Source organism: Osmia bicornis, chromosome 7, assembly GCF_907164935.1.
Source record: "Osmia bicornis bicornis chromosome 7, iOsmBic2.1, whole genome shotgun sequence".
NCBI lineage: Eukaryota > Metazoa > Arthropoda > Insecta > Hymenoptera > Megachilidae > Osmia > Osmia bicornis.
Window position 1 is genome coordinate 1,368,143 of NC_060222.1, and position 22,436 is coordinate 1,390,578.

The window sequence follows — 22,436 nt, forward strand, 5'->3', positions numbered from 1 at the left end:
TACTCGAACCAGTGTCCATAATTATTATATTTATAATATATTATTATATTAATAATATATTTATTATAAGGGTTGAAAGGATACAAAGAGATGCAGGGAGAATTCAGGAGTGTAAGGGATACAGAGATATAAAGGGTACAGAGATGTAAGGGATACAGAGATGTAAGGGATGCAAAAATGTAAGGGATACAAAGATATAAAGGGTACAGAGATGTAAGGGATGCAAAAATGTAAGGGATACAAAGATATAAAGGGTACAGAGATGTAAGGGATGCAAAAATGTGAGGGATGTCAAGCTATAAGGAATGCTGGCATATACGAGATGCAGGGAATGTAGTGATATAAGGGATACAGGGATGTTAAGCATGCAGACATGTAAGAGATGCAGTGATAAAGGGTTGGACCTCGTGAGGCCCTTAAAGACAAAAAAATTATAAATAACTGGGAAGGTTGAGCCGAAGCCCATAAAGAGGGATAAAATAATAAATGACTTGGGAGGGTGGTCCACGCGAGGCCCGAAAATAGGAGTAAAATAATAAATAAGAGGATAAAATAATAGGCGAGGCACACAGATGTAATAGAATCAACATGTTCATGCTCCTAATGAGTTTATTTAATAAGCTAAGAAAATTATGTACTTATACATATAGCTATGGTGTCATTTAGGTGTATGCGAAAGTTGACGTAGTATAGCATGCCGACAGTTGATAACATGCGATAATTGAGGTGGCGCTTAAATCAGTTTCTGTTCGGCCAAATTTTCGATGTAACGTTGACTGTTTTACCGACGCGGAATTCGAAGTTCGGCCTCCACGCCTTAAATATTTCTGTGAATATTATTATTTACTCTACATAGCATATAAGATATTATTAACGTTTAGATAAGGCTAACTTAAATACAAGAATTTTATAAAAGAACGTATTGAAATTGCACCCTACACAATCCAGATTAAATATGTATTCAAGCAAGGGTTCCGTACGAAAACTGTCCGGTGCTGTTTCTGGTAGAAAATGTTTGGAATCAGTTGGCAAACGCCAGTAACGAGTTGTTAGGATATCGGACTGCTACAGGGTGCTGGACCGATGCAGACAGTCCTGGTTTTCTGGAAGTCGTCAGTGGTCCGAGGCCATTAAACGCGTTGTATGTGTCTTGCAATTTGATCCCGTAGCGCTCAGTGCGCCGATCGGAGAGTAATTTACGCGAATTCCTGGGCATCCGGGTCTCTGCAGGTGGGCCTACGGAGTTTCTTCTCACGTCTTTTGCTTTTGATGTCACAGTATTTACTTTATCATTTCATACTCACGTAACATTCAGGATCCGTCAGATCAAACATTTCAAAGAGACAGTCTTCACTAATATTGTCACTTTGATTTTAGTTACGTACGTAAATTCATTTATCTCTTTTCTTCTATAATTGATCTTTTTTAGATACTACCTATAATAAGAAAATCTACTGTCTGTCATTATTTCTTTAATCTTAAGTATTATTTTTTAAGTTATATAGTTTATACAGTCCTGATATTGATAAAAAAAATGAATATATCAAAAACTCCTATTAAAATGAATTTCAGAACTTAAATGTACCTAAGCTTTTAAACGGTGATGCAGGGCATAATGCCGGTTAAAACAAAATCTCGTGTTCCTGAAAATATGGGTATCACGGGTGGTTTAGTGGATGCCAGGGATAAACAAGTATTGAAAGAAGCAGTAGAAGCTGTTGTTAATAGTTTTGCAAAACATACTCAAGGCTATGGAAGAGGTATGATTAATAGTTGCTCTTAGTCTAAATCAAATTTAACTTATATTACTTCATTTTCTAGTGAATGTAGTAGAGGCTCTACAAGAATTCTGGCAAATGAAACAAAGCAGAGGAACGGAATTAAGGAATGGAGCTTTAGTTATTTATGAATCTGTACCTGGTACCAGTCCACCTTATGTTTGTTACGTGACCCTTCCTGGAGGATCCTGTTTTGGTAGCTTTCAAAATTGCCCTACTAAGGCAGAGGCCCGTAGATCAGCAGCAAAAATTGCTCTAATGAATTCTGTTTTCAATGAGCACCCAGCACGAAAAATAACAGATGATTTTATAGAGAAAGCAGTTGCAGAAGCAAGAGCTAGCTTTGCTAAGCCTTCTGCAACATCGAATGGTGTTAGCAGTCAAACACAAGTATGGTATATATTTAACTATTTTATTGTTAATTATTACACAGATGCTATAAAATATTTGTAATATTTTAGGGAAGTGGAGATGAGAAAGAGGATCCAAATACAGGTATAGGCGCGTTTCGTTTTATGTTAGAATGCAATCGCGGAAGAACCATGTTAGAATTTCAGGAGTTAATGACAGTCTTTCAATTACTTCATTGGAATGGATCTTTAAAAGCTATGAGAGAAAGACAGTGCAGTAGACAAGAAGTAGTTGCTCATTATAGTCACCGAGCTCTGGACGATGATATGCGTAGTCAAATGGCATTAGATTGGGTAGCAAGAGAGCACGAAAGCGGTGGCGGTGTTGTTGCCATGGAATTGGCATTAGCCGAAAGAGAACTCGAAGCGGCACGTTTAGCCGGAAGAGAGCTTAGATTTCCTAAAGAGAAAAAAGATATATTAATGCTTGCACATGCTCAAGTATGTCCTCAGTGATTTCAATAAAAAAATCATGCAATTAAAGGAAATATGTGAAACTAGTTTTACAAAAGCTGGTAATAGGGGAATATGTTTTTTAATGACATGTAATGTCGCTATATTGTTGTCTAGCATTCAGACACATAATCAATTCCGTCCTTATAACGAAATATTTTTGGTGATATAGAATATGAAATTATAAACTCATCGTAATGTTAAGAGTATTTAAAGCATATAACTGCCATGACAAAATATTAATACGCTAAGAGGAAAAAGGTATTCAATTTTCAATCAAAATTATTCGTAATATGTACATATATAGGTATGTTTTGATACAAAATCGTGTCTTCCATTACTTTTTTGTACGGTCGCCTATAATTATAGCATTATACATTTTTATCATATAGCAAGCAAGCTTGGTGATATATTGTGCTTGTTTAAGAAATTTGAAGATATTTGAATAGTTTGTTATCAACATATTAAGAATGACATATGCTTGTCATTTATGAAATTATCATTTTATGTTTTATATTTACATAAAGTTTACAAAATATGGGTACATTCACTGTATTTAAATACAGTTATATACATGATATAAATTGTAATTGTTTTAAAAATATTTTATTACTATTTTTAAATATTGATAAATACATGTTTTAATAAAATTTCACAATTTTGAACACTTATTTCTCGATTCTGATATCATGGTTGTGTTGTGCTTTCAAGTGTAGTTTTTGATGATTTCGTACATTCTATATCTTCCTCTTGCATTGGATGTGTTAGTACTTTATCTATGATCCCGAAATCCTTTGCTTCAAATGGACTCATGAAATTATCTCTTTCCATAGAACATTCTGAAAAGTTGTATGTGGTAAAATATTGTATAAACATAGAGTTTCATTAATTTATGTACCTATTTTTTTTAGATCCATGCCTGTGTGTTTCATATATAAGTGGTTGATTTGTTTCTTGAGTTTTAGTATTTCTAAAGCTTGTATCTGTATATCTGTAGCTTGACCAGATACTCCTCCTGAAGGCTGATGTGTCATAATTCTTGCATTAGGTAACGAATGACGCATGCCTTTTGTTCCTGCAGCTAGTAATAAACTTGCCATTGAACATGCTTGACCTACACACCATGTTGCAACTGGAGGAAGAACATATTGCATGGTATCATATATACCAAGTCCTGATGTTACACTTCCACCAGGTGAATTAATATACATATGAATTGGATTTTTACTACTTTCTGATTGAAGAAACAGTAATTGAGCAATTACTACAGAAGATACATTGTCTGTGATCTACAAAATAATATATTCCTTTTTATTTTCAAGTTTGTGCAGGTCAAATTTTTTAGATCATCTATTTATGTTATTTGTATTAAATCTAAAGAAAGTTAGAATAGAAAATGTATCAAATTGTACCGGGCCCATTAGGCAAATGATCCTTTCTTTTAAAAGACGCGAGTAAATGTCATATGCACGTTCACCTCTTCCACTTTGTTCTACTACAACAGGTACAAAATTTAAGTACCTATTATTTATTTTCTGACAAGGAACCTACAAATTTTTAAATACCATACTGATCATAGTGTTATACAATTATAATTAAAATACGAAAAACTTACGGAAATTTGCAGTAAATTGCTTATCCTTCGTAATAACATTTTAACAATTTTATGTATCTTAGTTGAATACGTGTTTACGCATGCATTTATGCGTTAAATCTGACTGCAAATAATATTTTATGTAACAATCTGATAAACATTTTAACTCTTCATTAAAAAGATACCGAATAAAACATAACCTAAAGAAAAGAATTTATTATCATAAATTAATTAAGCGATATTGGTCTGAATTTCTTGAGAATGTAGCAGAGATAGATATGTTATGGTTAAAATATATTATTCAAAGCAATTTATTTTTGTTATATTATACTTAATTTTTGTAGGTTATATTTTATTTCCTTTAACTTATATGCTCTTTTTGTATGCCAAAGTATTTAGTAGATTTCATGTTTTATGTTAAATTTTTCACTTGAGCAAGCCAGCTGTTCAATTACAAACAATTTTCTATCAAATGGTTATCGAAACTAACTTGTTTTAAATATGATGTTAATAGTACATTCACATAACGTGTTTTATTTAGCTGTACTATGACAATTTGTTTAAACTAATTAACTAATGACTTAAAATATACAACACGTGATTAAAATAGTTTTTTATATAAATAGATGCCTGTAAAACAGTGCATGCGTAGCCTCTAATATTTTGGTTGATCGCTATAAGCATAAGGATCGAATCAGATCGAATATGGATTTCCTAACAGAGTAGACTACAGCCGACGCTTTTTGACAAGTAGTTTTTATTGTAACTTAATAGCTGGCGCTAGTGGTTTACTGACTGCAGGTAAGGTCTGTAGTTACTGCACTGGGCATGGTAAGGATGCCACCCTTTAAAGTGCGTTTGTTTAGTTAGGGTACAGGTTTTTTAAATTGTATTTTATAATGTAGTTTATAAATCGAAAAGAAAACATACTAAATTACTATTTGCAAGTATTCATAAACTACTTATATTGCTGAATTTTATCTTCTATTTGCAAGTACTAAACGTTAAAAACAGTGAGTAAAATTTTGTTTAGATGACTGACTTTTTAAAGGGGTGTGTAAATATGGTGTAAATACTTCTGGTGGATATTTGGCGAATGCAGTAATTGGATTTAACTTGCTTTGATAAAGGGAAACATAAATGGATAATGAGCGATTCGGATGATACAGATGTTTTGCTTCTAATTCCACCTGACCTCTTCCTAGTACCATCATCTTCAGAGTCTGACGTTAGTTCTGATCAAGTGAACACAGACTTTAGTAGTAAAAGATCTGGAGTGATATCAGAACTTGTGGGGCATATGCAATCACTGGAAAGCAGAATTTCTGCTATTGAATCCAAAGATAACAGTTTAGATGCTACTTTGCTAAACAATTCATTGGATTCAAAAATTCAAAACAACTCTGGTGCCAAATTAAGGCAGACATTACCTAGAACTAGATTCTCTATAAGTCAAAATTCTAGTTTACAAAATACACCTATAAAACCCTGTCAATCCCTGTCTGTTCCAACAACTCCCAGTTCATTGTCAAATCATATTAATTTCCATCAAAATGATGTGAAGTCGGAGGATCATTTTCCTATGGCTATCGGTACTAATGCAACTAATGCTAATGAATACAACAAGAATAAGCATGACCCTGTAATGTCCCGTTCCTCTGTGGTGCTATCTTCTACTGCTTGCAATGTGGGTTTCCCGCATGTCACTTTCTCCAAAAGGGAACCATGTTCTTATTCAGTTAATAGTACAAATACAAATAATATGTATGTTAAACCGTGTTCTAATCAGTTGCATTCAATGCCATCTACCTCAACTTTGTTCAGCCCAAGGGAACAGCCATCATACTCTAAAACTAGCATACAAGAAATGGAGCTCTTTGAAGTTGATGAACTGCTTCAAGAAATGGAAGCCACTGAACTAGAGTTATCAAAAAGAATCAATAGAGTTTCAATGCATAAATGTCTTAAGGAAAAAAATGGTGCGTTATCGTCTAACGAAAATGATGATATCTGTAGAAGTAATAATCGTAATAGCATGTATAGGCATTCAATTAATAGAAAGTTGGAATATGAGCCACAACATCATGATATTCTGTCGGCTTTACCTCAAAGGAAATGTTCTGAAATTTTTCCTGATATATCTTTACCATACAATAATTCATTCCAATCAAATGAGACTGATAAAATGATCTCGGCATTTAAAACATGGGAACAGAGTACACAGAAATCACTTTCAAAGACTGGAGAAACAGAAAATACGAATGATTTAAAGAATATAAATAATGCTAATAAATCGGTAGCAAAAGCATCTGATACAAAAAAACAAGAAACAGTTACTGAGCAAGCTAAAACATCAGATGCTTTATTGCTTAATGAATTAACAAAGTATAATACTGCAACATCAACAATGAGCACTGAATATAATTTACCGCATTTATCAGAAACATATCAAAGTTCTGAACAGAATGGTAATGTCAGGCATATGAAAGAAACAAGTGATGTTCCATTTGTTAAGAGTATTTGTCATGCTTCAACAAATACAGATTTTTTCCCAAGGTATTTTGTTAAATTAGGAAAACGATTACAAATTTTCTAGTTTCAAAGATAACAGTTTAATTTTATTTTCATTTTAGGAAATCGCAACGACTTTTATCATTATCAGATTTCTGGGATAACAACGGCACTAAGTCGCAAGAAGAAATTCGTAGAATTAAATTAGAAGAAGAAAAATTTCGTCGAGAGGTATGTCAAAGTTTAAATCAAGGCATTAATTTCATTGTTATAAATAAAATAGTGTAGTCAGTATAAATATAATGCTTTGCAGCATTGTGAACACCTAATACAGGAACTTCAAAAACGGCTGTTAGAACAGCAGGAGAAAGTAGCTGTAGCACTTAGAGTAGATAACGAAAAAAATGAATTGATAGGACAATTTCACAATGCTTGGTCTAAGTTGAAGCAACGCGTTTACGTTTTAGAAAGCGAGTATAATGCTTTGCAAACAAATTTTAAACATGTAACAGAAAAGCATCAGTTAGAAATATCAGAATTTCAGTCCCAAATTAAACGTTCTGAAGGTGAATTATCGAAGGCTCTAGACTTAGCAGCTGGGTACAAGGAAAAAAATGATACAGCAATGAAAGAAAGAGTAGAATTATTAAAAACTCATGCTGATGAATTAGAAACTTACAAATCCTTTGTACAAGAAGCAGAGAATAGATATGAACAATTAAAACTAGAATATAGTAAATTATCAGATAGAAATCAACAGACAGAAGAAGTGTTAAAGAATCTTCAGCAAGAGTTAGGTAAAGAGAGATTAAAGGGTGGAGAAGTTAGAAATGAAATGGATGTTATTCATAAAGCATTAGATACTTGTGAAGCTGAACTAATTGTCTTAAGACAAGAAAAAGAAAATTTACAATTGAAAGTGAAGGAAGAAAACAATCGAAATGCTATTCTAGAACAAAAAAATATTTCACTGCTTTCCTTACTTGATGATGCGAAAAAGGCAGAGGTAATGTATTAATCATTGTCTTTTATTTACAAATACTAATTTGCTAGAATTTTATATTCTTATTTTTAGAAATTAGCTAAGGATGAAACAAAAACTCTTGAAGAAGAGAAAGAAAAAATTAGATCAGAATTACAAGAAATCTATCAGAAACAGGTTGATGAAGTAGTCAAAGTAAAGTTGCAGGAATTTCAGACTCAACTTGATACAGCTGAGTCAGAATTTCTTGAGGAATTAAAAACTAGACAACAAGTTATTGCTGAATGTGCAGCTAGGAAAATTAAAGATATTATAGATAAGTATGTTAATATTCTGTTTTTTTATATTATTTTATTAATTTAAGGTACATATGTATATGAAAAATAATACTGTATTCAGGCATCAATTAGAAATCAATTTATTAGAAGAGAAACATAAAGAAGAGAAACGATTATGTGAACTTCAGTTAGCTGAAGCTTTACAGAAATCTAGCATGTTAGAAACACAATTGAATTCTCAACGGGCCACTAAGTCCCAACTTGCAGAACAACTTCATTCTGTAATGCAAAGGCAATGGCAAAAAGCTTTACAAATTATATCAGGTAAAATTACTAAATTGCATTATATTAATATTTCGATGACTATAATTTATTAATCTGTAGGCGGTAACATGGAAAATTTGACACCGCTTCAAAAAATTCATGCTGAAAAATTGTTCGAGTATAAAGGTCCAAAAAAGTCTGAATCAATGCCAAATTGTTGTACAAAACTTTCTCAAGAACCAATTAGATTAACGACACAATTGTCGGACGTAAAAAATTTTCATGATTATAATGGAAGTATGAGTAGCATGACGCCAATTGATGATACTCCATTAACAAGTAGAAAAGAAACAAAGGATGATCTTAGAAAATATATAAAAATGGTAAAATTAATTTCTTTACAGCATATATTTCTAACCCAGAATTTTTTACATTAAAAATTATCTATAGATTGCTGAGCTACAACAGTCAAAGGAAGAATTTTCCAAAATCAGAGAAAATATTCCAAGCCCCTCCTTAGTTTGTAGAGAAGTGCCACGGAAACATTACTTAAAACAGGAATCGAGTATTAAAGATGAAGATAGTAGTACGTGGCAACCAGTATCAGATGTAAGTTCGTCATTAGACTTGTAATACCACTTCATTATGAATTTATGCATTTTCAGGCTACTCATGATACTAGTGAATTTATTCCAATCCCTCAAAAAGTATTTACTAAAGGAGATCAACAGAAGATTAAACCACCATGGAAATGACCTGCTATCAGTAATTTTATAGATGATATCGGTATCGATGAAGTTGATTATGTCCAACCAATGTATTTAGCTAGCTATAATTAAGATGTATGCAACAGATGTTTTTTACTTTTAATAAAATAAATTTTATACAATACAATACAATTTTATTCCCCTTCGAGCCTAATTACTAAGCAAAGAAAATAAATAAAGTAAATTAAATAAACTTCTGAAAGAAATTAGAGGACGATTATACTGGTTGTGCCCTTTTCATACGGCCCTTTTCATTGTTTCATACATTTGCCATAATTTTACAATTTTTCGCTTGAGCTATGTGTTGTGTGTGTGTATGTGTGTGTGTGTGTTCCCTTTTAGTCGCCTTTTACGACAGGCAGGGGATACCGTGGCCGTATTCTAAGCCCCCCGAGCCACAGGGGGTTCATACGGCCCTGATGTCATTCTGGGGTGTCAGGGACCCCGCGGTACCAATGACGCCCTCTGGATACGGACCTGATATCATCTGGGGTGTCGGGGACCCCGCAGTGCCAATGACGCCCTCTGGATACGGACCTGATATCATCTGGGGTGTCAGGTACCCCATGCACCATCTGCATATATACCTAATACCTTCTGGGATCTTAAGGACCCCACGTGCACTCTACATACGGGCCTGATATCATCTGGGATCCTAAGGACCCCATGTGCACTCTGGATACCGATCTGAAGTCATGGGGGATCCTAAGGACCCCTTTCGCAACCTGTATACCGACCCGATGTCATCTGGGTTCCTAAGGACCCCGCGTGGTCACCACATACCGACCTGATGTCATCTGGGATCCTAAGGACCCCATTCGCACTCCGCATATCACCCTGAAGTCATCTGGGTTCCTAAGGACCCCGTGTGGTCACTACATACCGACCTGATACCATCTGGGTTCCTAAGGACCCCAACGGTCACTCCATACCGACCGGATTGCAGCTGGGATCTTAAGGACCCCATGCGATTACTGCACACCTACCAGAATGCATCTGGGATCTTAAGGACCCCATGCGATCACTGTATACTGACCGGTCAGCATCTGGGATCCTAAGGACCCCACGCGGTCACTGCATACCGACCCACTAACATCTGGGATCTTAAGGACCCCAAGAATGGAACCAGTTACGTTCTTAGATGAAACGTCGCGGTTTTCAGAAACTTTAATTACCTATAATTTCTAAGTGCATTGACCGATCTCAATGAAATTTTCAGCATACACGTAACATCTTTGAATCTACAAAAGCTATATTTTAAATTTTCATTATAGGCTCACATAAACAATTGAAAAATTGATTTTTACTAATCCTTTCCCGATTTCGACAAATTGTAATTTTTTAAAACGACAAATGTACATACCTTAGTAAATTAATTTGTATAGTTTCTCGTGGAACCTCAAGTCCAATTTTGGTCCAATTTTAAATGATGTATTGTGTTTTAAACAGTGTACACAGACTTTTTTTATATCTACTTTATATAAAATTATTAAAAATATTACTCTTTCATTGTATTTGATAGTTTTTTCTCCTCTCCAACTTCGTTATCGCCTTATTTTATTCCGGCTGCTATCGTATAGAGGAAAAGGATGTTCGATAAAGAAACAGAGTAATAATAGATAAGGAGCATATCTGTTTCTTCAGATTAGTGTTAATTTATGTACGTTCGGTTTAAATGAGGCTATAATTTTCGTTTCTAAGTATTTATTTTCATTGAGATACGATTTTATAAGCTGATGAATGGTATTTTAAAATTAATAAGTAAAAATAATTTTTGATACAGGAGGAAGGGGGTATGCACCTTGACCTACATATGTGTGGGTGATGTTTGAATTTCAATAGAAATTCATCATCCATATCATTAGCAACTTTTTTATTTATCTAATCAAAAATATTTCTATGTAATGTACTTGAAATTTTAAATAATAAAAATAAAATATTGTAAAAATAATACCCAAGATTTATTGAAAATAAAAAATGTTGATGAAAATTGCAACAATTATCATTTAACTCCTTTTAATCATTTTAAGTCAATATCCCTGCACAATAATAATCGTATTTGATTTTAAAAGGATTAGTCATCCTCTTAAGAGTATATAAAAGCTAAGGGGATTATCTGGAAATGAATAAGCCCTTTATTGTTATGTTATGTACTATGTCTCATTACTTTCCCTACTTGGAAAGCTTGAACACAGTTCTGAAAATTTCTGCTGTAAACATGGTATGGATTGTGTCTGAAGGAATATTTATAGTACCGTATCATGTACCGTGAATCATGAAAATGACTAAATCACTCATTTCGAACACGTTTCCGGTTGGACGAGAGGGTATGTCGAAGACATTCAGAGAACTGTTACTGAATTGTTTATCGACGTTTCTTGAATAATAATTGCGGAGGAGTGGAACATGACGTATTCGAGTTTAAATGTGCATATTAATTATCAATCCATGTGGTAATTATAGCACGTGTGTCAAGATAAAAATCAAAAGTGTTACGTCGAGTATTGCACTTTAAATATAAAGTTTTGCAATTACTAGATAAGAATCCTACTTATCCCAATACTCATCTACCCCCATAATTAGAAGAATTATCAACTAATTATCTTAAACAAAATTTTGACTTTTGTCCACGTCCTCAAGAAAATACTCCAACCCGATATGAACAGCATCGTAGGCAAAGGAATAAGCCTTTTCGCGTCTGTTCATATTTACCTTGAACAAGAACCGCGTATACCGGGACGGTGCATACGCGAGACTATAAAAAACCGCGAGGATGGGCGGACGGAAGCGGGACGAAGCGGCGTGTAACAGTCGATGCCCTTCTTTAGCTGTGGCGACGATCACGCCTACGATCCACAGTCCTGGGATAAGCTGGCGCCTACCACGAGGATCCGTATGCGCGTTCCGTTGAACAAGTTGCCGATTGAAAACGAAAGAGCAGCAAGAATGCAAAGGGAGGAACGTGATAGTGACCACCACCCCCTCTTTCGTTTGTGTAGATAGTAGTAGTCACGAGCGCGTCCTCTGTTCATTCTGTCCGGTCCCGGTGGCCTTTTAGTAGTCGGCCAGGCTTCAACGAACAAGTAAGAAGTTCCGCGTGTGCCAAGTGGCTAGAAGGATTGAATGCGACCAGGAGAATGCAGCCCGGAACGTGCTGTTCGAGATTCTCTTCGCTGATAGTCCCGCTACTGCTGCTGGCCTCTTTGATCGATGATACTTCCGGTACTTGGAAGAGGCGGGAGGACAAGACCAAGTGCCCGAAAGTAAAGGGCATACGAAATTTTGACATATCCGAGGTACGTTGGTGCTCACGACTTAGCGGATTGTACTAAAGTATTTGAACGTTGGTAAGTTCAAGACTGAAATAGGACTTTGGAGCATAGAATATATCAAAGTGACAGGGTGATAATCATATTATTCTACAGTAGACTCTTGTTATATCGCCGCCGACGGGACGGAGCTATAGGGGCGAACATTTTTTAAGCTTGCAACTTTCAGTTGGAGAGGAAAAGGGAGATAAAATTGTATCATTCTCGTAAGCTATGATGGTGGAAGAGTGGTATTAGTATGCTTGAAAATCCTTACGTGGCAATATAACGAGAGTCTATAAGTGAGTATATGTAACATTTGATTATTGTTTGGTGAACTTTACTTCGATACGTGAAAATATTTGAAAATTGTGAAACCATTTATCATGGTATATGACATAATTCAGATAAGTTCATTAAATTTTATCAGATTTATTAAAAAAAAATATAATCATCAATGAATTACCAATAACTTAATAATTATAATTATCATTGTGACATCATTTGTGATTCTTGTACAAAAAAATATAATGATATGATTAAATGATAAAAGTTGATCAACAAATTATTATTTGGTTTAGAATGTTTTTCATTCAAACTTAATACTATTTTTAGTATAAATTGTTTATCTCATTTGTTTCTAGAATGGCTGTCAATAACCATTGATCAACTCTTTTTGATCGGAAATGAAACGAAACGTTTTCAACATCGTCGATAACATGCGAGATACTTACATAATACTTATTTTCAGTATGATTTCAGATATACACATATAGAACATGAATGATGGTTTTCATTCATGATGGTTACTTACTAATTTATTCTTTGCCACATTAGAATTAAGTTAACTTGGTATTATTATTGCTAATTAAAAATAATTAATCATTATCGTCCGCTTACCAACGTTTCATTTGATCACTCTATTTAATTTCCGCCAATTAAATTAAATTCGTAGAACGTATACTTATGATTTATAACATTCTGTACACTTGAAAACGTTTCATTTGAATACCTTACTTAATTCCTTTCAACGAAATTACATTCCTAGAATTATAATTTGCGAATATTTTATACGTATATGAATGTTCCATTTCATTATTCCACCCTACCAATTAAATTGTATTCTTAGAGTTATGAATGATCTGCACGCTTATAGACGATTCACTTAATTACTCTATTAATTTTTTCCAATTAAATTACATTTACAAAGCTTATATAGTACAGTATCAAACAAAGTAGGCTTCCCTGGTGGGTGGCTAACGGGTGGACAGCGAAGGGGAAGTCTTTGGGGAGGACCGAGGATATCGCCATTTTTATTAGAGAAGCCTACTGCTCGATATTTTGTTCAATTAAATTGCATCTAATAATTATTTAATCGTTTAACTGTTTCATTTGGCACTTAGAACCAAAGGGATGCAGGTGACATTTAAAAATTTTTTGAATTAAAAACAAAAATGATTAGGTAACTGTAAGCAGTTACACGCAATGAAGGTGCGTTCTATGCCAAAGAAATAAATGACTTGTATTTATTGCAGTTCCTTGGGTCGTGGTATATAGTACAGTACTATGCAAGTTCAGAAGAAGCACTCGCTTACAGATGTATGCGAGCTGAATTATCACTTTCGCCCGACAGTACGGAGGTTACCATGAATTTCACTTACAGTTTCACCGATGATCCCATCAACGAACAACTAGTTGGTAATATCACATGGAAGATACCATCACCAGAATTACCAGCCCATTGGGTGCATGCTGAGTATTCTTGTAAGTATCAAAAATTATTTAAACTATCTGCTTCTTGGTAATAGCGATAATGATGATATGAACACCTTAACATCCCCAAATGGAATTTATGATAATAAATAAATTAAGGGAATATAATATTTTTGTTTTGCAGATGAAGGAGTGTACAACACATATGTGTTAGATTCAGATTATAAATCATGGGCATTGCTTATGCATTGTGCCGAACAAAGTAATAGTCCTCGATATCTATCAAGTTTTATCATGAGTCGAGAACCAAGCCTCGGAGTTAACGTTATTTCGTATCTTCGCGAGAAATTGCCCAGGTGAGTAACAACCGTAATCCCATTTAGTTTTCAGTTATAGAACATCTGCTGCACCTAGGTGAGAATCTAATTAACAAGAATGTATTTAACGTTATTTCATCGCTACGAAGGTACGATATCGATCTGGAATACATGTTCCCCATGGACCAGAACCAATGCAATCAAACAGACACTTCAGAAATGGATATGCTGATACCACCATCGGTGATGCTTCGTAAAAATAATGCTGCAAGAAAACATCCGTTAAAGAGAAAGCATCGACGCGTTTGATTAGCGACGTATCAATGTTCAATTGTTGGCATAATTATATTATACTAGTCTATTGAAATATTTTTTTATTCCTAAAAACCTATTATAAATCCTAGCCAATTTGAACGCATGTTTAAATAAATAAATGTGTGATTAAGTTATGTGATTAATATAAGTACCCAGAAGTTTATGATTCAAGATTCATAATGTACTTAGTGATAAAGCTACAGGAATAATAGAAATTGTAAATATTATTTTGTATTATAATCAATGCTTTGATATTTTTGTAATCATGAATTAAACACGATAAAAGTTACCCGTTTGTTATTTTTTCAATGTTTCCATTAATATTCTGTAATAAAAAATTAGATTTAATTAAATTAAAAATAATTACTACATTTCCCCTTTCAATTAATTTCAATCATGTCATTTAATTAGTGAAGAAGGGTGGTAAAATTAAATTACCTTCGACACTTTGGGCTAGTTTTATTAATTCAATTAACAACGTGTTATAATATTCTTCGTCTCTTTCTCTTATTTATAATTACATAATTGTAATGAACTGTTATTGTTTTCTTTAGACCCGTCGTCTTTTCAACATCTTAGCGTAACTCATCCAAAGTCGCGGACACACACTTGCAGGAGCATGTAGGATCATCATAGATCATCATCATTATTAATCATCACCATTAGAATCCTAACAGTCGTCGTCAGATAATCACTCAGTGCACCTAGTTACTTAACATTACTGGATATGGCAGCTACAACTTATAAGAAATATTACAAAATCACTGAAGATTCGTTCTTCTTACGTTTCAATTATTTTCTCATTCACACTTAAAACGATCATACCGACACGAGCTTTCCTTCGATTTTTTGATCCTTGTCACTTAACAATTTTTTCTTTCTTTAAATTTATTTTCGTGCGAGAATTGGAGCCTGTTCTTAGATACGTACACAACAGATTGTTTCTCCGTTTTCTTTGCGAACTCCATCAAAATATAGCGTTTAATTTAACAGGGCAATTACCCGCTCGATGACTATATAACATCGTGTGTGTTCAATATGTGTGTCAAGTAGGAAGAACATAGTAAAATCTGTGTGTACGCGTGTGAAAAGTGTCGCTGTGCCTGTGTATGTTTCTCGAGATCTTAATATATATAAGTAATTGAGCTGTAATTAAACATTTTTCTTGTTATTCTGAACAAAGCCACGTGAAGGTCCACAACGTTGATCGCGAATGCAACAGACTCACACCGATTAATCTTACGTACACGCATTCACTCCTTCGCTTCTACGGGCTGCATATGCAAATCTCCTAGTCACCTAATAATTTAGTGTTAATTAGTTACACAATTAATTCATGTAATCGTTTGTAATTAATTACCTAGACGTTAAATCTGTTTCTCGTGAATCCGCGTTACTTGTCGTATGTATGTGTCTATGTTTTTTTTTTATGTATGTAGTGGTGTACAAGTAACCCTTTTATAACACAAACATAACATTCTAGAAAATTGTGGGAAATTAATAAACTTCATTAAAAAATTTTTAATATTTTGGTGTTCTGATATTTTTAGCATTTGGAGTTGAAATGTTATAAAGAAAAATAGAATAAAATTTCTATTTACGCGCTAATATAATTTTGTTTCTATATAATAATTTTTCAACGTGTTAATGAAAGGATTACTCGTTTCAGCGTTACATGAGCGCGCGTTTGTGTGTGTCACGCGTACGACCGTGTAAGCGTATATCTACGTGGTGTAATTAAATGTGCGCGTGTCAGCGTGTACATGTTTCTAGACTGCTTCTGTTTTTTTTTTCTCATTTTAATGCAAAGACGGTGTTTAGTATTATTTCATATAGTTGGTAGACTATCTATTTACTTGAGTTTACGTGTTTATAAATATTCGTATAGTTAACCGCGCGTTTCATTTACTTCGTCGTTCGATAATGCGCTTTTTTATTTCTTTGTACGAGGATGCGATGCGAACCGAGTGATATTACGGTGACGTGCATGTGTGTCGAGTGGTGTGAAACGTAAAACCCGTAGGAAGAAAACGGCACCTCTAAGAGGTCCGCGCTTTAAGCTCTCAGTTCGGAGTGAAAAGATCTCTAATGAAACTCGAGCAATTCGACGTCCTGGTACCGGCCAAGAGTCCGGTATAGGATAACTTCCGGAAGTGACAGGCTCGAAAGGAAAAGGAAAACGCTCAGCTAAGGAGGAAGAATAGCGCTCGCGCAATTATACACTTTTCGTTAGATGTTCGAAATACTAGACGAAATCGGCGAAGTTTTTCTCTACTGCTTAAAAGTTACTGGTAAACGACTAGCTGCCTTTCGATTTTCCTTCGATTCGAATCGTTTCAAGCGGGATTATCGGGCAGCGAGATCCTAGCATTTTTTTTTTTTCTTCTTCACCTTCGCTCTGTATACAATAGTTATAAGAGAGAGTACGATAGGAGGCAATTATAGATTAGGTTAAAGTCGATTGACAGATTTCGCAATAACGGTACAAGCTTTGTCCACTCGGTCAACATTCACGAACGACCGTTCCTCATCTTCAATCCACTTTCCATCTTTATTCACCCGAACTCTGCCCTATCGTTAACCACTCTGCAACGTTTTCCAGACGCGTGGCTACGCACAGACAGCGTTCAATTCGTGTACGCGAGGAATGTCTCGAGAAATGCAAAGAAGAGAGCGGAAAATATAGAGACAGACAGATAGAGATAGAGAAAGTAAGAAGAGCTGATGCGAAGAGAGAAAGAGAGAAAACTGCGCGAACAAAATAACTAACAGGCGATTAGCTCCGTTAATTAAACCGATTTTTTGGAGCTTGCAGCGTTACGCTTATACGTATCGAACAAAACGATATTACAGATTTTTAAAATCTATGTTTCCTCTGCGGCTTTCTTTTTTGTTTTCTTCTTCTCTTTTCTTATTCTTTTGATTGTCGTGTATTGGATCAGTTTTCGTCTCTTTAACTCTTCCCACGCGATCGACAATAACGGGTACCGATAAGATTAATTAACCAGTAGTAGTAACAATTCAGTAGTGATAAAAAAACTGTGCATGAACACACGGCCAAAGTGACGCATTCGAAGGATTCTCGACGAATTGATTTTCGTTCGATTGGTCCGACGCGTATTTATACGTACCTGTCTGTCCCGAATCGGCTACGACTGCGACTTCCGGTGCCTAATTTAGGTACGTTGTATAACAGTCTATCGTGTGGTCGCAGTTAAGCGATCGCTTATGGACCGGTCGTTCGGTGGATTCGCGATTCGATGATCACTGTTTCACGTTCGACGAGCCATTGCAGTGGGTGATGTGACGAATTGGAGAGGTTCGCTGTCAGTAGACCCAGGACACCGGCACCCACTGCGGTGTCGTGTGTACCCGTTCGATCGCTGCCTCTAACTGAGCGATCGTCTCCTCGATGTCGTTGTTTACGATGGTTAAGTCGAAAAAGTGGCCGTACGCTTGCTTCAACGAGTCCGATTCCTTCGCCAGTCTTTCCAGGCTTCCGTCACACTAAAACATTAATTATGCAATTTTATTATTATTTTTATTTGTTTTGTTAAAAGTAGGGACAGAGATAGAGCGGTACCGGCTTTGTATCGGCAAAACTCCACCACCCCCACCCTTGGGTGTCATAAGTAGTTTATTCTAAAGGTTTTTTGGAAGTTCTCAAAGTATACTGATTAGAATAAACATTATTTACAAGATTCTTTTTAATCACTTCAACAATATTCAACAGTACTTCAGAACTTTAAAATTGTGTCACGTATTTGCTGCTGTTGCTACAAGCTGAGATTGAATTCCCAAAGCGATTTCCATTACGTAACTTATTTATAACAGCAAATTTAGTTAGGTGAAAGTGTCGGAGTTCCGTAATTTCATCAATGACCGATTAATCGTTTAATCAGTTAACTCATCCTTAGTTAGCTACACCTTACTGGAGAAAGTTAACGATCTGTGCAAGTGCAGAGTTTCAACCTATCTCTTATATATTGAAAAATTTAAAAATAAAAAATAACAATGAAAACGAATTTAAAATTATTAAATTTTAACTTTAAATCATATACTGAAACTACTTGAAACTATGTACCTAGAATTGAACCTATTTGCAATGTAAATAGTTATTTCTAAATGTTCGTTGCTTACATCGGTAATATTCTGGAATACTGGAGCGGCGATAAAAACAACATAAGGTGCAAATTCTGCTGTGCGTAACACCTTTAAAGCTTGCGGTTCCACGTCTAATATCGCCACTCTGCCTTCTTCGTGAATTTTGCGAATCGTTTCCAATTTCGTTCCATACATAGCATCTTCGTGTGTACCTATGTACAAGAAACAATGGAATTAATAAATTAGCGTTTATAACTTTAACTATGAGATTCGAAAACAAGTAACTATTATTTGAAAGAAAATACACGTAAGTTTAATAGAAATTAATTTATTATTTTTAACATTAAATGTAATTTGTATCTAATAATGTACCATATTCGAGGTATTCATTAGCAGCTATGTCAGCCATCATTTCGTCATGCGACACGAAATAATAATTGCGTCCGTTTTCTTCATCGTTTCGCGGAGGCCTCGTTGTATCTGAAAAGTAATATTTAATATTTCACCTGTTGAAATTATATTAGTATATAATAATCGAAAGAAAAATGTATATTTATTGCATAATTCAATAATCATTATTTTTCTTTTAAATCACAGCTTCAAATTAAATCTTTAATTTCTAAAGAAAAAAAAATTATTGTAATAATGTTTTATACACGTCAGAAAAATTTAAGATGATGTTGAAAGGCTTTAGAAATTTCAGCAGTAGTTATCACGTTAGCTGTATTGCAAGGTATACTGTCGTGCATCAATTCAATGAACGTAGAGAAGTGTATCTAAAAATATTAAATTTATGGGCTTCAAGATAGAAGCACAAAGGTTCCTTTGCTTTACAAACGATGAAGATCCATCTAGCTGACATCATAAAGCGTACGGAAGAAAAGAGGACGAAATATGTTTTACGGACCAGATACCTACTTTGATTTAGAATGTTTCTTCAGTTAATAGATATAATAGTCGAGAAATATTTGAGACAGAATTTTTTAATTAAAACATAACTTTATAATAAGAAGCTGAATTTTAAAAGTGAAGATAATAATTTCATTTTATTTAATTTTACTTAAAATTTGAATACTTTCAGGAACTTGTTTACTTTATCTAGGGTGGAAAAGTAAAATAAAGTAAAGTAACTTTTTACACTTACGTGGAATAGGATAGGCATATTTGTCAGGATGCTTCGCAATAATTGTATTCTTTATATGACGACGACCAACACCATGTGCTCCAAGTAACACTAATGTTTTCCGCTGAAATGCGGGATCTATAACAGCAATAACGTAGTAATATTAATATAAAAGATTTAATTAATAACTTGACGATTTATCAAATATTATTTCGTCAATTCTTTAAAAACCAATTGCTTCATATTTCAATACTGCGCTTACTTTTTAAATTTATAATGATTGGAAGTTAATTTTTAATTTATTTAATAATTATTAAATGTTTCACTTACAGGGAAGCTTAACGACCTCTTCGTAGGTGACCAGATCCAGCTGGTCAAAGACTGCGTTGTGTTTCGCGAGATACTTATCCTTGTACTGCTTCTTTTTCCGGCCAAATATTGAGCAATTCACTGGAAACGCAAAAAACATGTTAGTTGAATATTTGAGTAAATTATAAATATCAGGATCAGTCCATAATGTAACTCTGTAAAAAAATATTTTAATTCTTTCAGTCTAATCAATTCCCTGTAGAGTTTATCACTTACGTCTCCATATGGAATAAAATTGTAGCATTAATTTATAGGATATGATTTTAATAAGTTGGTGAATCAATATTATCTTAATAATATTAAACTCTAAAGAGAACTGTGTACGTAAGTTGTTTTATAATATTGAATTTGGTATTTTAATATGAAAGATAGCTTTATATCTGTAATCGTAATACAGCTGTCTATATGCAAATCAGCATCATCCTCGAACCTTCGAAAAATTATCGTCTCAACAGCGTAATCGAAGTGAATAAACTACTTTCGTATATAAATGTCGATCACTGTGTAAAGCGTATTCTTTCTAAATGGTAAAGAGATTTCATTCATTCAGCCAGTTTACATAGAAGCCATAACCATAAGGAGAGCGTGGGAGTCCCACTGAGATGGGCGTTCCAGCAGGTCACAAGATGAAAAAAGAACAAGGGTCATCTGGGTGAATTTTCGTGTGTGAAGTCATGAATATCGGTGTCACGATCAGTAGCACGATTATGAGGAGTTTGAACGCTTAGAATGATTATTTTCAATGAAACACTTTCAAACTGTTCAATTTTCTATCAGATGGTTTATCAATTTTTAAGCAGTATATAAAATTATACTATTTGCAACTATATTTTAATTCTGAATAAATGAATCTCATGGTCAGTCAGAAACAAATGTTTTTACCTTAAATATTTGCAAAAACGTTTTGTAACAAATTTTTGTTCTAGTATTGGTTATTGAAATGATTGCTACAGAATCATTCGTTCAAAACCTCAACATAATGATGCCTAAAATGATGTGCTTGCGAGTGGAATCGTGCGAAACAAGCGTGAATTGCGTGAAACGTATAGCGAACGCATGCATCGAAGCACGCCATGTGGAAGCATGTTCTATATTATGTAGAGTAACTGTTATATGATACAATACTGAAACAATGAAGATCTACGATGTTATCAAAGTTAATGGAAGGAAGTGTTCTAATTACCCTACATAATAAAAAAATATTTTTCGAGATTCTATAGCGAGCATTGTTTCTTTTAATGGAATTGCGTTCTTTTTTACACAGGTGGATATTTTAATATTAATAATGACATTATTTATAATAATAATAATATTAAGGTCTAGTGGGATCTCTCGCGTCCACAGCGAACATGTTAAACAGTTTTCTGAGTTGATCCTCTCGAGAAAGTGTTGATATTTCTGCTATCAAATATCCTTATAACTGATGCGTGTATTTGAAGCACGGAACAAGTACATATCTTGTATTTTCATGCGGACTACACGGTTCTACGTGACTCTACGCGTTTTCTACCTGAAGGCAGAGTCATACCTGTCGAACCGTCGCAGCCTTCGGTGTGAGAAGAACATCCTCCTTCTCCTTCAGCATCTAGCCCCGCACAACACACAACAACAGCTGTATCACTGAAGCTAACAATTTAATTTTGCAAACTATTCGTCCTCTCTTGCTAATCACGTCTTCTTTATTCTACATTATTTCCTTTTAGTGTTTCTATTTTAAACCATCGAATGACGGACCGCGAAGAGAGACCCTTTTTCATTTTTGTTTTTTAAGTATTTTTGTATGAATTTTACAGATTTGGGTTAGAATTGATCCGACATCCGCCATTCAATCATTTTATTAATTTGTACTGACGAAACGAAAATTTTGTTGTTTGGAAAATGCGTCATTTTAAACAGATATTAATTTCTACCTGACGAATGCTGATATACATTAATCCATTAATGTTAATATCAAAATATCAGATATTTTATAAATACAGGATTCAGCATAATAATGAATAAGCGACAGATATTTGTATATAAATTAAAAATAATTGGAAAGGAAGAATTATTATATTTTGTAGAAAGTTATATAAACACCTTCTGTAATTTCAGATACCGTTTATCTTATTTCTTTTATAATTTACAGTGAATTGATTTCTGAAATTAAT

The 22,436-nt window shown here is 34.2% G+C and overlaps 5 protein-coding genes across 19 annotated transcripts in view; 3 read left to right on the forward strand and 2 right to left on the reverse strand.

Moving 5' to 3' along the window:
• Positions 1-791: 791 nt before the first annotated feature.
• LOC114881399 (protein limb expression 1 homolog) lies at positions 792-2,675 on the forward strand. 2 transcript variants are annotated; one of them, XM_029198189.2, is made up of 4 exons: positions 792-1,381; positions 1,573-1,760; positions 1,822-2,168; positions 2,240-2,675. In XM_029198189.2, the coding sequence occupies exons 2-4, from the start codon at positions 1,604-1,606 to the stop codon at positions 2,642-2,644; spliced, it is 909 nt and encodes a 302-aa protein (XP_029054022.1). In that variant the 5' UTR covers positions 792-1,381; positions 1,573-1,603; the 3' UTR covers positions 2,645-2,675. The 2 variants fall into 2 exon arrangements, with proteins under 2 accessions (XP_029054022.1, XP_029054015.1); XM_029198182.2 differs by having other exon boundaries at positions 793-1,230.
• A 556-nt stretch (positions 2,676-3,231) lies between these two features.
• LOC114881449 (ATP-dependent Clp protease proteolytic subunit) lies at positions 3,232-4,902 on the reverse strand. Of its 2 annotated transcripts, none has more exons than XM_029198259.2 (5): positions 4,726-4,902; positions 4,257-4,435; positions 4,054-4,188; positions 3,540-3,930; positions 3,232-3,480 (listed from the first exon to the last, which is right to left on the reverse strand). In XM_029198259.2, exons 2-5 carry the CDS (start codon positions 4,293-4,295, stop codon positions 3,329-3,331), a joined length of 717 nt encoding a protein of 238 aa, XP_029054092.1. In that variant the 5' UTR covers positions 4,296-4,435; positions 4,726-4,902; the 3' UTR covers positions 3,232-3,328. The 2 variants fall into 2 exon arrangements, with proteins under 2 accessions (XP_029054092.1, XP_029054085.1); XM_029198252.2 differs by having other exon boundaries at positions 4,257-4,359; positions 4,726-4,901.
• Positions 4,903-5,052: 150 nt separating this feature from the next.
• On the forward strand, positions 5,053-9,159 carry LOC114881421 (myosin-11). Of its 2 annotated transcripts, none has more exons than XM_029198230.2 (8): positions 5,053-6,791; positions 6,869-6,977; positions 7,060-7,752; positions 7,822-8,048; positions 8,128-8,330; positions 8,391-8,653; positions 8,721-8,856; positions 8,936-9,027. In XM_029198230.2, exons 1-8 carry the CDS (start codon positions 5,383-5,385, stop codon positions 8,944-8,946), a joined length of 3,051 nt encoding a protein of 1,016 aa, XP_029054063.2. In that variant the 5' UTR covers positions 5,053-5,382; the 3' UTR covers positions 8,947-9,027. The 2 variants fall into 2 exon arrangements, with proteins under 2 accessions (XP_029054063.2, XP_029054042.2); XM_029198209.2 differs by having other exon boundaries at positions 5,054-6,791; positions 8,721-8,879; positions 8,936-9,159.
• Positions 9,160-11,901: 2,742 nt separating this feature from the next.
• On the forward strand, positions 11,902-14,979 carry LOC114881323 (apolipoprotein D). The gene is made up of 4 exons (XM_029198071.2): positions 11,902-12,333; positions 13,881-14,109; positions 14,243-14,414; positions 14,525-14,979. The coding sequence occupies exons 1-4, from the start codon at positions 12,175-12,177 to the stop codon at positions 14,682-14,684; spliced, it is 720 nt and encodes a 239-aa protein (XP_029053904.1). The 5' UTR covers positions 11,902-12,174; the 3' UTR covers positions 14,685-14,979.
• Positions 14,980-15,175: 196 nt separating this feature from the next.
• Positions 15,176-22,436, reverse strand: part of LOC114881587 (peripheral plasma membrane protein CASK) — a 140,871-nt gene continuing 133,610 nt past the window's right edge. For 8 of the 12 annotated variants that reach the window (XM_029198493.2, XM_029198487.2, XM_029198479.2 and 5 more), the window contains 6 exons: positions 21,815-21,871; positions 20,248-20,367; positions 19,939-20,055; positions 19,167-19,274; positions 18,831-19,006; positions 15,176-18,197 (listed from right to left, as the gene is read on the reverse strand). In XM_029198493.2, the coding sequence (XP_029054326.1) occupies positions 18,018-18,197; positions 18,831-19,006; positions 19,167-19,274; positions 19,939-20,055; positions 20,248-20,367; positions 21,815-21,871 (758 nt within the window). In that variant the 3' untranslated portion in view covers positions 15,176-18,017. The remainder of the gene's footprint in view (positions 18,198-18,830; positions 19,007-19,166; positions 19,275-19,938; positions 20,056-20,247; positions 20,368-21,814; positions 21,872-22,436) is intronic. The other 4 variants (XM_046286577.1, XM_046286576.1, XM_029198491.2 and 1 more) reach the window with 1 other exon arrangement.

Bases quoted from the DNA above. Each gene is read 5' to 3' on its own strand.
- LOC114881421 (XM_029198209.2), top strand. From the start codon at position 5,383: ATGAGCGATTCGGATGATACAGATGTTTTGCTTCTAATTCCACCTGAC. The intron at 7,753-7,821 runs GTAATGTATTAA...TCTTATTTTTAG, and splicing joins ATGATGCGAAAAAGGCAGAG to AAATTAGCTAAGGATGAAAC. The intron at 8,654-8,720 runs GTAAAATTAATT...AATTATCTATAG, and splicing joins TTAGAAAATATATAAAAATG to ATTGCTGAGCTACAACAGTC.
- LOC114881399 (XM_029198189.2), top strand. From the start codon at position 1,604: ATGCAGGGCATAATGCCGGTTAAAACAAAATCTCGTGTTCCTGAAAAT. The intron at 1,761-1,821 runs GTATGATTAATA...TTCATTTTCTAG, and splicing joins TACTCAAGGCTATGGAAGAG to TGAATGTAGTAGAGGCTCTA. The intron at 2,169-2,239 runs GTATGGTATATA...GTAATATTTTAG, and splicing joins GTGTTAGCAGTCAAACACAA to GGAAGTGGAGATGAGAAAGA.
- LOC114881323 (XM_029198071.2), top strand. From the start codon at position 12,175: ATGCAGCCCGGAACGTGCTGTTCGAGATTCTCTTCGCTGATAGTCCCG. The intron at 12,334-13,880 runs GTACGTTGGTGC...TATTTATTGCAG, and splicing joins GAAATTTTGACATATCCGAG to TTCCTTGGGTCGTGGTATAT. The intron at 14,110-14,242 runs GTAAGTATCAAA...TTTGTTTTGCAG, and splicing joins GGTGCATGCTGAGTATTCTT to ATGAAGGAGTGTACAACACA.
- LOC114881449 (XM_029198259.2), bottom strand. From the start codon at position 4,295: ATGTTATTACGAAGGATAAGCAATTTACTGCAAATTTCC. The intron at 4,189-4,256 runs GTAAGTTTTTCG...AAAAATTTGTAG, and splicing joins GCAATTTACTGCAAATTTCC to GTTCCTTGTCAGAAAATAAA. The intron at 3,481-3,539 runs GTACATAAATTA...ACAACTTTTCAG, and splicing joins CATGGATCTAAAAAAAATAG to AATGTTCTATGGAAAGAGAT.